The sequence below is a fragment of the Orycteropus afer genome, unplaced genomic scaffold, assembly GCF_000298275.1.
Source record: "Orycteropus afer afer isolate SDZICR_OR568_19922 unplaced genomic scaffold, OryAfe1.0 scaffold00358, whole genome shotgun sequence".
Taxonomy (NCBI): Eukaryota; Metazoa; Chordata; class Mammalia; order Tubulidentata; family Orycteropodidae; genus Orycteropus; species Orycteropus afer.
The window spans coordinates 241,478-255,565 of NW_006921945.1; the positions used below are offsets into that span (position 1 = coordinate 241,478).

Sequence of the window (14,088 nt, forward strand, 5' to 3'; positions counted from 1 at the left end):
AAGATTCCACCCTTAAGATTCAGACAGACAGAATACTAGAATCAATAACCTAATTTACCCATCCTGGACATGAACCAGTTGGCAACACACTATGATTTCATGAGCATGGCATTCAAGGTGCTTCAAGGTTGTTGCCAGCCCGGGTCAGGCTCTCGCTCTGTGGACTCATGGCGTGCTCGCCCACGTCAATGAAATGAACTGCGGCACGCTGACGTTGTGGCTGGTCATGTTCACCATCAACACCTGTGGGGAGAAGGACAACGATGGGGCATCTGGTGCTTGAAGTTCCCCACACACATAGAACTCAGGGGCTAGCCAGTGCCCACAGGGCCCCTGCTCTCCCCCAATTCACAGCCAGCTGCCAGACTGCCCTCTGATTTTCAGGTGAGGAAGTGAGTCCTGATTCCTTACAGTGAAGATTGCTCAGTAACAGTGAAAGGATGAGCATCTAAACAATGCTACATGCAAACACCACAGAGAAACAGTTGCACAGCCACAATGGAGAAGACACCCCTTTCTCACTCTCCGAGTGCTGATTGTCCTCTGACTCCCCCATGCCTGTATTGTGTTTTCTCCCCCTGTTCCCTCACAGCAACCCAATGATCTCCCAATGGAAGTCTAATATCCATACTCCTTTCTAGGCAAAAACTTTCCAGAAGGTTCCACTGTGTGGGCAGTAGTTAGCTTGTGTGTCAGTCCACGAGCTTGGCAACGTCAGAACTGGGCAAAGCCCTCGACGGGCTCTTGGTAAAATTGAAGGACTTGGTTGACAGGAAAATTGCAAGTATAGGAAAATATATTTAAACATAAACAAGTCTGAGAGAAACGTTTGTTTCAGACTTCATAAGCAGAAAGGGTTGTGAGAGAAAAACAGCTTAGGAAAGATGAAGAAGTAAGCACACAAGGAAGGGTCACTTTACCATCAAGATGAGAAGTGTTGGGACCTCACACTCCATTAATTCCGAGGTGCAATTTTCCATGGGTTTGTCATTGTTGTTACCAGCTGCCATTGAGTGGCCCCAACACATGGTGACCCCATGTAAAATGGAATGAAATGCTTCCCGGCCCTGTGCCACTCCCATGACCAGTTGTGGATCTGGCTGTTGTGATTCACGGGGTTCTCGCTGGCTGACTGATGGAAGTAGACCACCAGGGTTTTCTTCCCAGTCTTAGCCTGGAAGCTGCAGTGACACGTGGTCAGCAACATAGCAGTGTGCAAGTCTCCACTGACAGAGAGGTGGCGGCCGTGCACGACATGCCTTGGCCAGGAACTGAACCTGGGTCCCCTGCATGGAAGGCAAGGACACTACACTGACCCATCACTGCCTCTCATGTATTTAACACCCATGAGATCACAACGTGTCATGCCATCTAGTCTTAGAACTACTGTGGGCCAGGCAGCCCCACGACATAATGATCATTGCCTGTGTATACAATGTGAACTTGATGACTGTTGATGTAGGAAGGTCACCTGAAAACCATGTAAGGCCAGTTTAGGAAGGACATGAGGCCTGGTTGGCATCTGTAGAAACATCAAGAAAGTACCAGAATCGAAACTTGTGTGATGGATGTAAGTGGTTTGACAGATCTTGAAATGTCTTAATCTCATAGACAACAGTGGAAGAATCTTTATAAAATGCTAAGCCACCAAAACCCTTGAAAATACAGAGAAAAATATTGGGTGAAAGTACATGGGCCTTCTGAATTCTATATCAATTTAATTCAGAATGGGAAGCAGTACTAAATACTTCAACCAATTTGTGTCACTTAATAGTTTTTGTTTTAGATATGCCCAATATTGAAATGATAAAGTACATATCTAATGAAGTTTTAGAAAACTTTCTATAAGTTTGAAGTGATAGTTTGAGTGACAGGAAAGTGTTGTAGCATGGTTTCGTCACCTGTTTTCTTCTTTCTTTGTAGCATGTGGAGACATGGAGCATCTTTTAACAGACAGCATCTTAGACTTGATGAAATATGGTAGTTCAAACTATTTGATGAAATATGGTAGCTCAAGCTATTTGGGAAGTAGATCTCTGAGGCAGAGGTCAGGGAGTAAAGACAGAGGGTAGCATAGATTTGCAGACTAGAAACAAAGATGGAAAGTAAGAGTCCAGATCCTCAGTTCTAAGTCTGTGCTGTTGTTGCTAGGTGCTGTTGTTGCTAGGTGCTGTTGTTGCTAGGTGCTGTGGAGGCAGTCCCAGCTCCTAGTGACCCCGTGTACAGCCCAATGAAACACTGCCCTGTCCTGCGCCATCCTCACAGTGTTTGCCACGTCTGAGCCCAGAGCGCAGCCACTGTGTCAATCCAGCTCATTGAAAGTCTTCCTCTTTTTCTCCGATCCTCTACTTTAGCAAGCATGCTGTCCTTCTCCAGGGACCAGTCCCTCCTAATAACACGTCCAAAGTATGAGATAGTCTCACCACCCTCACTTCTAAGGAGCATTCTTAGAATGCTATACTTCTTCCAAGGCAAATGTGTTTGTTCTTCTGCTGTTGTTGTTGTTGTTATGTGTCATCGAGTGGTCTCTGACTCATAGCGACCCCTCCGTGGGTTTCCGAGGTGGTATCACAATGCCCAACCTTCCTTCCGAGGAGTGCCTGGTGGGCTTGAACCGCCAGTCTTCTGGTTAGCAGTCAAGTGCCTTAGGCACTATGCCATTTGATATTCTTCATCAACACCAACATTCAAATGCATCAATTCTTCTTTGGTCTTCTTTATTCATTGTCCAGCTTTCATATGCATATGAGGTGATTGACAATACCATGACTTGAATCAGGCACACTTTAATCCTTAAAGTGACAGCTTTACTTTTTAACACTTGAAAGGAGGCCTTTAGCAGCAGATTTACCCAATGCAATGTCATTTGATTTCTCAACTGCTGCTTCCATGAACATTGATTGTGGATCCAAGTAAAATGAAACAGTATTTCCTCCATTTATCACCCAGTTATGATAAACCATGGATTTTCCCACCACCCTCAATGCTGCCCCCTGCTGACATGTGTATAGGGAGGGATTTCCGAAGGTAGTTGCAGGCAGGGGTGTCTTTTGGAAGGGAGGTTGGCAGGCATGATATCAGGCATCTCAGAGTTGGGAAATACCACTTAGACACCTCACTAGTCACGAACCTCTGTTGCAGCGTTGTAGTTGAAGTTTGGTGTGATAGTCGTGCCAGTTACAGAGACGCTGACACTGGTGATGGGGACACTGCCCACTCCCCAGATCTCCACATAGCCCAGTTTCAAATCGTTTGTGTCAACGGTGTAGTTATTGAAAATTATCTGACTCTTCAGTGTATTCTGTCAAATGCAAAAGAAACCAGAAGTGAAAAATGGAAAAAAAAAAAAATTAGTCCAAACTTTCCCCCAACATCTTTTTTAGACATAAATGTAGCTCATAAGTTAAAACAACTTTGGAGTCACCATCTCATGGTCTTGGATGGTGTTAACCATGATTTCAGTACCCTGTCTCCTGTTCCTGACTCTCCTCCAGTTGCATTGACTTAGCACCCTAGCATTGCCCTCGGTTCTGTAGGAGAAAGAGAGCCCCAGCTATCAGAACATGCATATTCTATGTGTAGGGAATTCATGCAATATGAGACAATGCCAAGGCAAAACAGGAAGCAGGGCTGGGTCACACAGAAACAGCCTGTCCAGCTGTGCAATGGTGAACTGAGAAAGTCACCATGAAGATGGAGATGGGTTAATCACAGAAAACGTCCTGGGAGCAGAATGACTCTCCACCTGAAGTCCAGGAGGGATGGCCAAGGAAGGCATTCTAGGTGGTACTTTATGCCCCAATAATACCCAGCATTGGGCTAAGCTGAGATGATTCTCTCCTTTCTTCATCATCTCAGGAACACTCACCTGGCTGGCAGAAAAGTTGGCCAAGTAATAGAGCCCATTTTCAAAGGTATCTGCAAACAAAAAACATGGTGGAGTCATCTGGAGCCCCGCTACAGAATTCCATTCCCCTTACCTTGCCGAAAGAGTAGGGATGGCTTTTGTTTGTTTTTATCTTGTTTTCCTTCTTTACAGTGTTCCCTTTTACAATTTAAGTCATCTTTATGTGAATGAAAAAGACTCTGTCCCCTACCCCCCACCCCACCCTCAGTGTACACGACATAGTTTTTCAAAGAGTGTGGAGACCATCTACCCGGTGGAGTTACTGTAATCACCATAGTTTGTTAGCACTGCTCTTAAACCACCTTCCTTCCTCTAAGTCCACCACTCCCAGCATCTCCTGTCTCCTCCTTCTGCTTATACACATACATGCACAAACACTAACACTGGTGTCTTGATGGGCTTGTCTTTGAAAAATACTAGGCAATTTTTAAATGTGACCTCCAGAGAGCAGAAGAAAAGTCTTCTTAATTTATCCTTTACTTTTAATATATGCCACAAGCCCATGAGGTCCATGGCCCAGCCTCTGGGGGCAGGAAGACCAATCAAGAAGCTGTTACAGGAATCCCATCACTAATCCTTACCTCACAGCTTTCTCACTCTTCCAATGTGCTGGCCTTTTGCTAGTTTACTCACCACCCAATCAGGGACATTGGCTATCATCCAGAACTGTGAGGTCCAAGACATAGCCACTAGCCAAGTGAAGCTATGTAAATTTAAATTAATTAAAAGTAAATAAAATGAAAAATTCAGTTCTCAGGTGCACTTGCCACATTGCAAGGACTTAATAGCCACATGTGGTAATGGCCACTGTATCAGACAGCAGAGGACAGAAGTTTCATGTTGTTGTTATTACATGTTGTTGAGTTGGTTCTCACTCATAGGGACTCCATGAACAACTGAATGAAACACTGCCTGGTCTTGTACCATCTTCACAATCTTTGCCATGTGTGAGCCCATTGTTGTAGCCACTGTGCCAATCCATTCCATTGAAGGTCTTCCTCTTTTTGGCTGACCCTCTATTTTACCAACTACAATGCCCTTCTCCAGGGACTGGTCCCTTCTGATGACAAGTCCAAAGTACGTGAGTGAAGGTACAGAAGTTCTATACATGTATCCATTGTTACTAGCAGTCTCCTTCTGAGAACCTACCCCAGATAACAGCACAGCTGATGGAAGGTACAGTCCTTCTTACTGGGACAGTGCCCAATGTCATTAGGAAATGAGCCCTTGGTCAGAGGCCACATGGAAGTATGTGCTGGCCTTCTACAAAGAAATCTTCTATATGGCTCCCATCTTACGGCCATGGGAGCTAGACTGGTGGCAGCAGGAGCCGTTCAGAGCCAAGCATAAGCAACATGAGGCAGAAGGACCGTCTGCAATACGGATTACACACCTGAAGGCACTACTGGCCACCTGTGCGAGTGCAAGATGGCCAGGCCATGGAAAGGAACCAGCAGGCCTGGAAGAACCCAGGAATGTAGCCCATGGCATTGGCATGAAGCCCAGGTAACCCTACTCACCAATGCTCTGCCCATCATCCCAGAAGAGGCAGCCCTCAGCAGTGCCTGCGTCATCCAAGGCAACCTTGAAGCCCATGAATTTCTGGCGGCTGCAGTGAGGTGGGAAAGGCATGAGATAAGGCAAGGCCAAGGGCACAAACCACAGGCTTTGATGAAAACAGAAAGGAGCAAAAGGAAGTTCTTTGTGGTGTGAAGACTGGGTCCTGGGGGTCAGGAGACAGTGACCCCACCCTGGTCCTGTGACCCTCTCACTACAGAACGTCAGGTCCGGCATGAGTGGATGAATGAGGCAGTCAAGCCATCCATCCACCTATCAATCCATCCACCAATCAAGGGGAGTTTTCCTTTCTGGCTCTTAAAGAAACTAAAACTCTCTGACCGGGTTCCCTCCTCCCTCTTTGTAGGAAAAGCCCTGAGGCTAGGCTCTTCCTTCCTTCATGCCCCACATCTCCTACACACTCCCACAGAGAGTTCTGTTTGCTGCAATATGACTAAACTCTTCAGCTTTTATCTGAACCTTTGGAACCAAATGAGAAAGGATCCAAGAATTTGGGTCTGACATCAGGCAGACTTAAGTTTCAGTCCCTGCTTGACTACGTCACTTAGTCTCTTAATGCCTCTCTTTGCTCATCTGTAAAATGGGGATAAAACAGCATCTACCTGATAGGATTTAATCTTTCCTTTTGTTAAGAAAAAAAGTAGATAATACACAAGTAGACATGTCTGTGTGTGTACAATTGCTGGCATGCGGTAAGCATTCACACGATGTTGACTCTCATGCAAGGTAATAAAACCAAAAAAAGCCCACTGCCATAGAGTCAATTCTGACTCATAGCGACCCCATTGGGTTTCCAAGGAGGTAAATCTTTACCAAAGTAGATTGCCCAGTCCTGCTTCTGCAAAGTGGCTGCTGGGTTTGGACCACCAACCTTCTGGTTAGCAGTCAGACGTCTTAGGCACTGTGCTACCAGAGCTCCTCATATGTGATAGAATGTAGTATTTAGTATTAATATAATAATAACACTATTATTAATATTAATATAAGAGTTATATAATAACCATATGAACTAGGTCTAGAATTTTAAAATCTTTCCTGAGGAACCCCAGTCCCAGATATCAGTTGCAATGTGACATTAGCCTTCTTAACAAAGAGTCAATTAAACTCAAACAGTCTTCTGAAAACGTTTAGGCAGAGCTCACCTCTCCTGTCATGACCCCCAGTTGAAATGTCCCCGTCTAGCCTCTTATATCAGAAATCATTGTTAATAGCTCTGTAAACTTTGATAAAAGTAAAAAAAAAAAAAAAAAAAAAAAAAAAAAATCAAGCTAACAACGTCAGGTGCTTCTATAACAGCTGAGGGCCAAGGGTGTGGGCATCGTAGGAGTGTGAGTGACCTGGGTCACAGAGGCAGCAGCCCAGCGGACTCACCTCAGGTAGGTGTTCAGCGCGGGCTCCTGCCAGGGCAGGATGTAGCCCCCACGCACGTGGAGATTGATGTGTTCAAGAGGGGCTGGCAGCCTCCTCCACTCGCCACTGATGTTAATGTTCACACCCTGTGAGATGGAAGAAGGGGAGAGGTGCTGAGAGGGAGAGCACAGACCCTCCCCACATACACACACAAGGACATACCACATACGCACTCACACACGTATGCACACTCACACAGGTATGCCACACAGACACACACACTCACACAGACACACACATTCAGAGACATACCACATACACACACAGACACACCCCACACACAAAGACGTAGCACATACACACTCACACACACATACATTCACTCACACAGACACACCACACACACACAGACACACCCCACACACAAAGGCATAGCACATGCACACTCATACACATATACACACTCACACATACACAGCCCCACATGCAAACACACATGGGCTCACATGTGGCCATCCCCACTGCAGCCGACACTTGCTCTCTGCCCCTCATCCCTGTTCTGACTCACTGCCCGCCCCCTCCCCTCCAGCACACACTCCTGTTGGGACATTTCCCCGTGGTCACCCAGGGGCTATGTGTAGCCTCCCTGCTGCTATAATGTCTTGCTAGGACTTCTTTTCTTTGGAGGCTTTTACAGATCTGCTACATGAAGTCATAGGGTGGGTCGCCCCCACCCCCATGTATCCCCATTTCTGTGTCCCTGAGCACAGCCAGAGAAGGCTGGACAATCATATGCATTCCTGTTGGCCCCAGACTGACCCATGGCTTTTCTACACCCTCCCTTGAACCAGGAGCACTTTCCCCATCACCCCTCACTGCCCCCACCCTCACTCCCACCATCCTGGCCAACAACTTCACGGAAAACGTCCATTTGCTCACGGGCCCTCCAAATCCTTATGTTTAACTCAGCGTATCTGCCCCTATGTCTGACATCTTGATCTTGCCCCATGTGGCAGGGGGAGGTGCTCCCATGCCCCGAGCATGAACCCTCTGCTCCTGGGAGGCACCCTTCCACATTTCCTCAGCCAGCACAGGGCTTCTCCACCTGGCACCATGGACAGTACGGGATGACGATTCTTTGCTATGGGCGGTGGTCCCGCACATTGTTGGATCCCTAGGCTCTACCAACCAGTAGCCACTAGCCCTTTCTCCAACCCTGCTGCAACAAGCAACGGTGTTCCCAGACACTGCCAAATGTCCTTGGTGACAAAATCACCCCATTTGAGAACCACTGCTTTGGAGATAGGAGGCACCCCTCATTCTTAGCCCCCGACACTTGACTCACTGTACAGAAGGCGGGGTGAGGGGGCAGAGGAGAGAAGGAGTACCAGGAAGCACAGCCGCGGCTCCCACACTTCCCAGGGCCACCTCCAAAATCCAGTTGCCATGAGTCAATTCCAGCTCACAGCGACCCCACGCGTGTCAGACCCTAACTGCTCCACTGAAAGCAATGGCTGACTTTTCAGAAACTGATTATCAGGCCTTTCTTTTAAGGTGCCTCTGAGTGGAGCTCTGGTGGCCTAGTGCCTAAGACACCTGACTGCTAACCAGAAGGTTGGCGGTTCAAACGCACCAGCCACTCCTCGGAAGCAAGACTGGACAATCTACTTCTGTAAAGATTTACCACTTTGGAAACCCAATGGGGATTGCTATGAGTCAGAATTGACTCAATGGCGGTGGGTTTGGTGTTTTGGTTTTCGGGGTGGACTTGAACCACCAACCTTTCAGTTAACAACCAAGCAGGTTGGTCATTTGTACCACCCGGGAACTCCTAAGTGTTAGTGCTCACTGCCGTTGAGTCAGTTCTAACTCACGGCAACCCTGTCACAGAGCACAACTGTACTCCTTAGGGTTTTCTTGCCTATAATCTGTATGGAAGGAGATAGCCAGGTCTTTCTTCCATGGTGCCTCTGGGAGGGTAGTCGAGACCAAGCCATTTGCATCACCCAGAGACCTATAAGTTTACTAGAGTAAGTAAAATCACTTGCCATAAACTAAATTGTGCAAAAGTCCTAAAAACTTAGATTCTGAGTATGTTCTTCAGTGGCACAACCAAGGCCCCAGAATTCTGCATCTGCCTTTATGCACCACCTCGGATTGTGGTGGTGTAAGAAAACCTGAAGACCCCATCACAGGATGCCACGAGGAGCCAGGCCCTGGGCGAGACGCGGTCGTGCTCCTTTCAGCAGCCCTGCGAGGGACAAGGCCTCAGCCATCTGAAGGTGAAAAGGCTGAAGCTGCCTGCACAGCTCAGAGTGACTCCTCCAAGGCCACCCAACAGGTGGTCAAGAGCCAGAATTGAACCTGAGGTTTCTCTTGACACTCATCCATGCTCCTACATTGTATAAACAATCAGAAAACGTACCGTGTAGTAATCATACCAGCGGGCTTTAGGGAAATACGCAGTGACGGTCCTGGCGAGCTAAAATTAAACATAAACAAGGGAGGTTGCAGCTCTGTCATCTAGGTTGGTGACCAGTTTGCATACGGACGGGGTTAAAAAAGCAGTCCTGGCTGTGGACCCACCTCCTCGTCTCCCTAGAACCATCAGTGAAAGGACTCTTCTCCCCTTCTCCCTTCGCAAACAGAAGATTTGCCTACTCAAAACTGGTGGCTTCCTTAAAGCCCGTTCAGTGCAACACTTTAGAAAAAGAAGCCACCGCTGGCTCGCAGGTCACCCCAAGCCCTCTGAAAGGAGACAGACTGAGGTTGGGCCTGGGCAGGAGAAAATGTTGTAGGTGTTATAGTGTCCCTATTTCAGATTATACGAAGAGTTGAACCAGATTTGGGGAGGATGCAACTTGTGTGTTAATCAGAGGCCTAATCACAAGGAGGAAGTAACGCAATGGCTTTTGCTACCTGAGAACCTCTTACTGAGAGGAGGGAAGGAGGACGTGGTCAGAACAAGGTTATACACACTGCTGCAGGTGACCCTTCCAAGAGTTTTGTTTTACTGCCCACATTGGGGTGTGAGGAACTTACCATGGCCCTGCTGGACCCCACACTGCTTAGTCCAGGGAACAGAGAGAAGACTACATCTTTGAATAGACCGCTAGGGTTTATACCTTCTCAATTGTGCTTTGACCCAGAATGACTGAGATCTTAAAGACGAGGGAGCTGAGTTAGACCACATGAAGGACGACCTCCAGCTCAGAGGAGAGGAAGAAGCCCCTCACCCAGCCTGGGAGCAGCCTCTTATCCTCACACGTCCCCTCCACCTGCCTCCTAGCAGGGACCCTCCACCCTTCCGAGGCTGTACTCACAGGCTCCAGGACGGGGCTGACCAGGAAAGCAGGGCCCAGCAGGAACTGACTGTCGACATCCCAGGTCTCCCGGTCTGACACAAATCTGTGATAGGGAACCACAGAAGCACTAGCGTTCCCAGAGGGGCCCAGGCCAAGTCCTGGAGAGACTGTCCCACCTCGAGGTCCAGAAACCCAGTCTGCTTTCTGTGCTACACTCTCCTCTTTATCTCGGTACAGCTTTGCCGGGTACATGCAGCCCCACTTTCTACACGTATGTGATGGGTTGAGTGGTGTCCTCCAAAGACACAATGAAGTCCTAACACCCAGGACTTGTGAACATGACTTGTTTGCATGTAGGGTCTTTGCAGATTTGATTTCATTCACATGAGGTTACACTGGAGTAGGTGGGTCCCAATTCCACCCGAGTGGTGTCCTTGTCAAACAGGAGAAGAGACACAGAGAGACGTTGATGGGAAATGAACCATGTGAAATCAGAGGCAGAAATGGGGTGATCTACAAACCGAGGAACATCAAGGAACACCAGGAGACATCAGAAGCCTTGAGAAAGGCAAGGAACGGCTCCTCTCTCGAAGCCTCATGAGGAATTCACACAGACAAAAACCCAGTCTTGGCCTCCCAGCCTCCAGAACTGGAAGACAATACATTTCTGTTCTTGTAAGTCACTCTATTTGTGGTGCTTTGTTACCACAGTCTGAGAAAACTAATACGATGTCATAGTCTCCAAACTCCAGAAATGGCTCTCACTTATAAAACATCTCTTTCCTATCCCTGGCATATTTTAAATGCAAAGACAGCCTTCCTCTCTTGCCTTAGAATTCCTTCTTTTGTAATCTGAGCTCATGTTGACCTAATTCCACATGATTAAACTGCTACAAAAGATAGGTAGATGTTTGCTTGCCCAAATTAGAAGTAAATTATTCTGTGCCATCTTGTATCATTTAGAAAATTATTTTCACTCAATAGCCACTCAGCTGCTAATCAAAAGGTCAGTGGTTTGAACCCACCAGCCACTCTGTGGGAGAAAGATGAGGTAGTCTGCTTCCACAAAGATTTACTGCTTTGGAAACCCTATGGACAGTTCTACTCTGTCCTACAAGGTCACTATGAGTCAGAATCGACTAAGTGGCAGTGGGTTCAGTTTAGGTTTTATGGCATGGGTAACACTATGCTAAACAAGTAATAGTAAGATGGTCTGTGCCCTGGAGAGCTTATGACAAAAGGCAATCTAAGACCTTAATGTGATTAGGAAGAACTTTCTTCTTCAACTATCACCATAAGGAATCAATCATCCATAGGTCATCAGGACCAAATAGAGTGGATTATCCTTGGGTCACTGGGACAATACAGATGAATTATCCATGGGTCATTCACAGGTGGGATACATACTCATGGAGAAGGGGTCGGACGACGGTACTGCCCTCAGCATGGGCCTGGTGCATCAGGGTGTAGAGGTATGGCAGTAGAGTGTATCTGGTCTCCAGGACAGTCCTGGAGATGTCCTTAAAGGTGGTATCCCAGGACACAGGATCTTGTGCCTAAAGGAGAAAGAAGAGTATTCAGAGTTTGCCCAAGGCACCTTGAGGACGTGAGGCAAGGCACTAAAACCTTGTTCCAAATGAAGACACAAGTTAGTCAGGGATGATTATAATGACACTCAGAGAACATTCTTGAAGTCTATAAGGGGACACTGAAGCTCTCCCACCTGATAGCATTCCCCAGTAAGACATTCTTCTTAGGAATGTTTGGTATATCTCTGCCTAATCAGAAAGACTAATCCAAGGAACACTGGGGATATGGTTCATGGAGACGTGAGGACTCAGTGACATTGAGGATGTCCCCAGTGAACATGGATTTCATTCATTGTAGCTCATCACTGGAGGTTGGTTTCAGTGACGGAACATCTGAGGTATGAATGAATGTCCTACCTTGGTGCCAATGGTGTTGTGGTTCCTGGAGAAAGGGTAGAAGGCCCCCAGCTGCATCCAGCGGACACACATTTCATACTCTGCATCGTTAAAGAACCCACAAATATCTGCTCCCGTCTACAAGAGGAAATAGCATGAGCCTGGTAGTGAATTCTGGAAGATCTTACCACCTGCTTGGGGATCAGGAGTGAGCCAAGGGGAACTTACATAGGATATGCCAAAGAGGCTGAACTCCATCATGCCTGCAACAAGAACCACAGTCCGTCAAAGGAAGAGGTAGGGTACTCGACCTACCCCCTCCTCCCTCGACAGTCCTCTCTCAAGGCCCTTCCTCACCCACACAACCACAGGAACAAGCCCCCTCACCAATGATGGATTTCTTCAGCTGGTCCCAAGCAGCGGTGTTGTCACCCAGCCAGTGTCCTCCCCAGCGGCCAGAGGAGGGGAAGGTGGAGCGGGTGATGACAATGCCTCGCTGCCCCGTCACCTCCTGCACAGCCCTGGGGAAAGGGGACAAGGACGTGAGTAGAGACAGGGCAGGGCAGGAAGGGCTTTGTCCCTACGGCCAGGGCCAAGATGCTTCCTGCCTGATTTGAGCATGGAAATTGGAGCTGCAATGAGGGCCCCACTGGCCTTCCTAGGAGACCATGGCGACAGCACCAGCACAGTGGGCATTTACACAGCACTTCATGGAGAACTTTACATGCAGGGGCCTGGGTGGAGCAAGAGGTTTGCAATTGGCTGCTAACCCAAAGGTTGGCGGTTTGAAACCAGGGGTTCCACGGAAGAAAAAGCCTGGGAATCTGCTTCAGTAAAAAGAATGGTCAAGCAAACCCTGGGGGGCAGTTCTACTGGGCAACACGTGGGGTCGCCATGAGTTGGAATTGACTCAGCACCTAACAACACCAAGCTCACCAGCTTCCTAAACTGGTAGCTGTTGTTTGTTGTTGTTATGTGCTATCGAGTCGGCCCCAACTCATAGCGACCCCTCCTTGGGTTTTCGAGGCGGTATCACTACAGAAGTAGATTGCCCAATCTTCCTTCCGAGGAGTGGGAACTGGTAAGCAATCACTAATTCTCACTACCTACTGCCCCAGTATTTTGTTTTATCTATCTGAGGAGGAAGTGGGTGTCTTTAAAACACTTTTCTTCGGATAATTGATTCTTTGACTGACCTCACACAACAAGACTGTGTTAATTCAGGAGAAAACCAATTGGCTATCAAATAAGAATGACCAGGGGGGAAAAAAATCATCCCACTAACAGTGGTCCATTTCTGAGAGAAAAGAGAATGAGGTCCAGCCCTTTAACTCACCATCACCTCACCGTGCTGTGTACTCATTGCACATGACACAGGCACTCATCTCCATGTCTGCCCCCAGCACAAAAAGCTGCAGGCCCATGCCTTGCTCCTTAAACCTGGGCTCCTGACTACAATCACAGGGTGGGCCTGGCTCTGTGCTCCACGTATGTTTAGTAAAAGAGAACTGCTATATCATCATTGCAATCAAACTCTTCTTAGCTCTGGGACAGGGATGAGAGGAACTTGGCCATCATGTCATCCCTGGTGATCCCCCAGGTGTGCTAGTTGTGGGAGCCATGACTCACTCATAGGTGGGCCTGGTCTGCGCCCAGCCATACAGGTTGTGCACATCATAGTGTCGAACCCGGGAGCCGTCCGCCAACACCTGCTCACTCTCCATGCACAGCGTCTTGCTGCTCAGGCCCCTGTCCCGGGACTCCAGAGCTGAGGGGAGAAGCAAGGACGTGAAAACCACCCAACCTACTTCACCTTCCTCATCCCTGCAGGGATTGACTGAGGCGAGGGTGGGCTTCCCCTCCTCCCAGGGCTCTGTTCAGATCCAAGGGGTCTCCAAGTGGTTCAACACCACACTCCTCTTCAGGGTCCTCCAAAGACAGGAGACCAAGGAAGAACCCACTGCACAGAATGTTTACTGAAGGTGGGACCAGGGAAGAAGCCCCCCTGTAGAATGCTTACTGA

At 48.0% G+C, this 14,088-nt stretch overlaps 1 protein-coding gene across 1 annotated transcript in view; it reads right to left on the minus strand.

Annotated features, from left to right (window-relative positions):
- The window catches only part of LOC103207213, a 207,685-nt gene that overhangs the window by 126,678 nt on the left and 66,919 nt on the right, over positions 1–14,088 (minus strand). The window contains exons 33-40 of the mRNA XM_042782527.1: positions 13,695–13,833; positions 12,453–12,586; positions 12,294–12,328; positions 12,087–12,203; positions 11,548–11,696; positions 10,159–10,243; positions 9,261–9,317; positions 6,857–6,981 (exon numbers count right to left, since the gene is read on the minus strand). Of these exons, the coding sequence (XP_042638461.1) occupies positions 6,857–6,981; positions 9,261–9,317; positions 10,159–10,243; positions 11,548–11,696; positions 12,087–12,203; positions 12,294–12,328; positions 12,453–12,586; positions 13,695–13,833 (841 nt within the window). The remainder of the gene's footprint in view (positions 1–6,856; positions 6,982–9,260; positions 9,318–10,158; positions 10,244–11,547; positions 11,697–12,086; positions 12,204–12,293; positions 12,329–12,452; positions 12,587–13,694; positions 13,834–14,088) is intronic.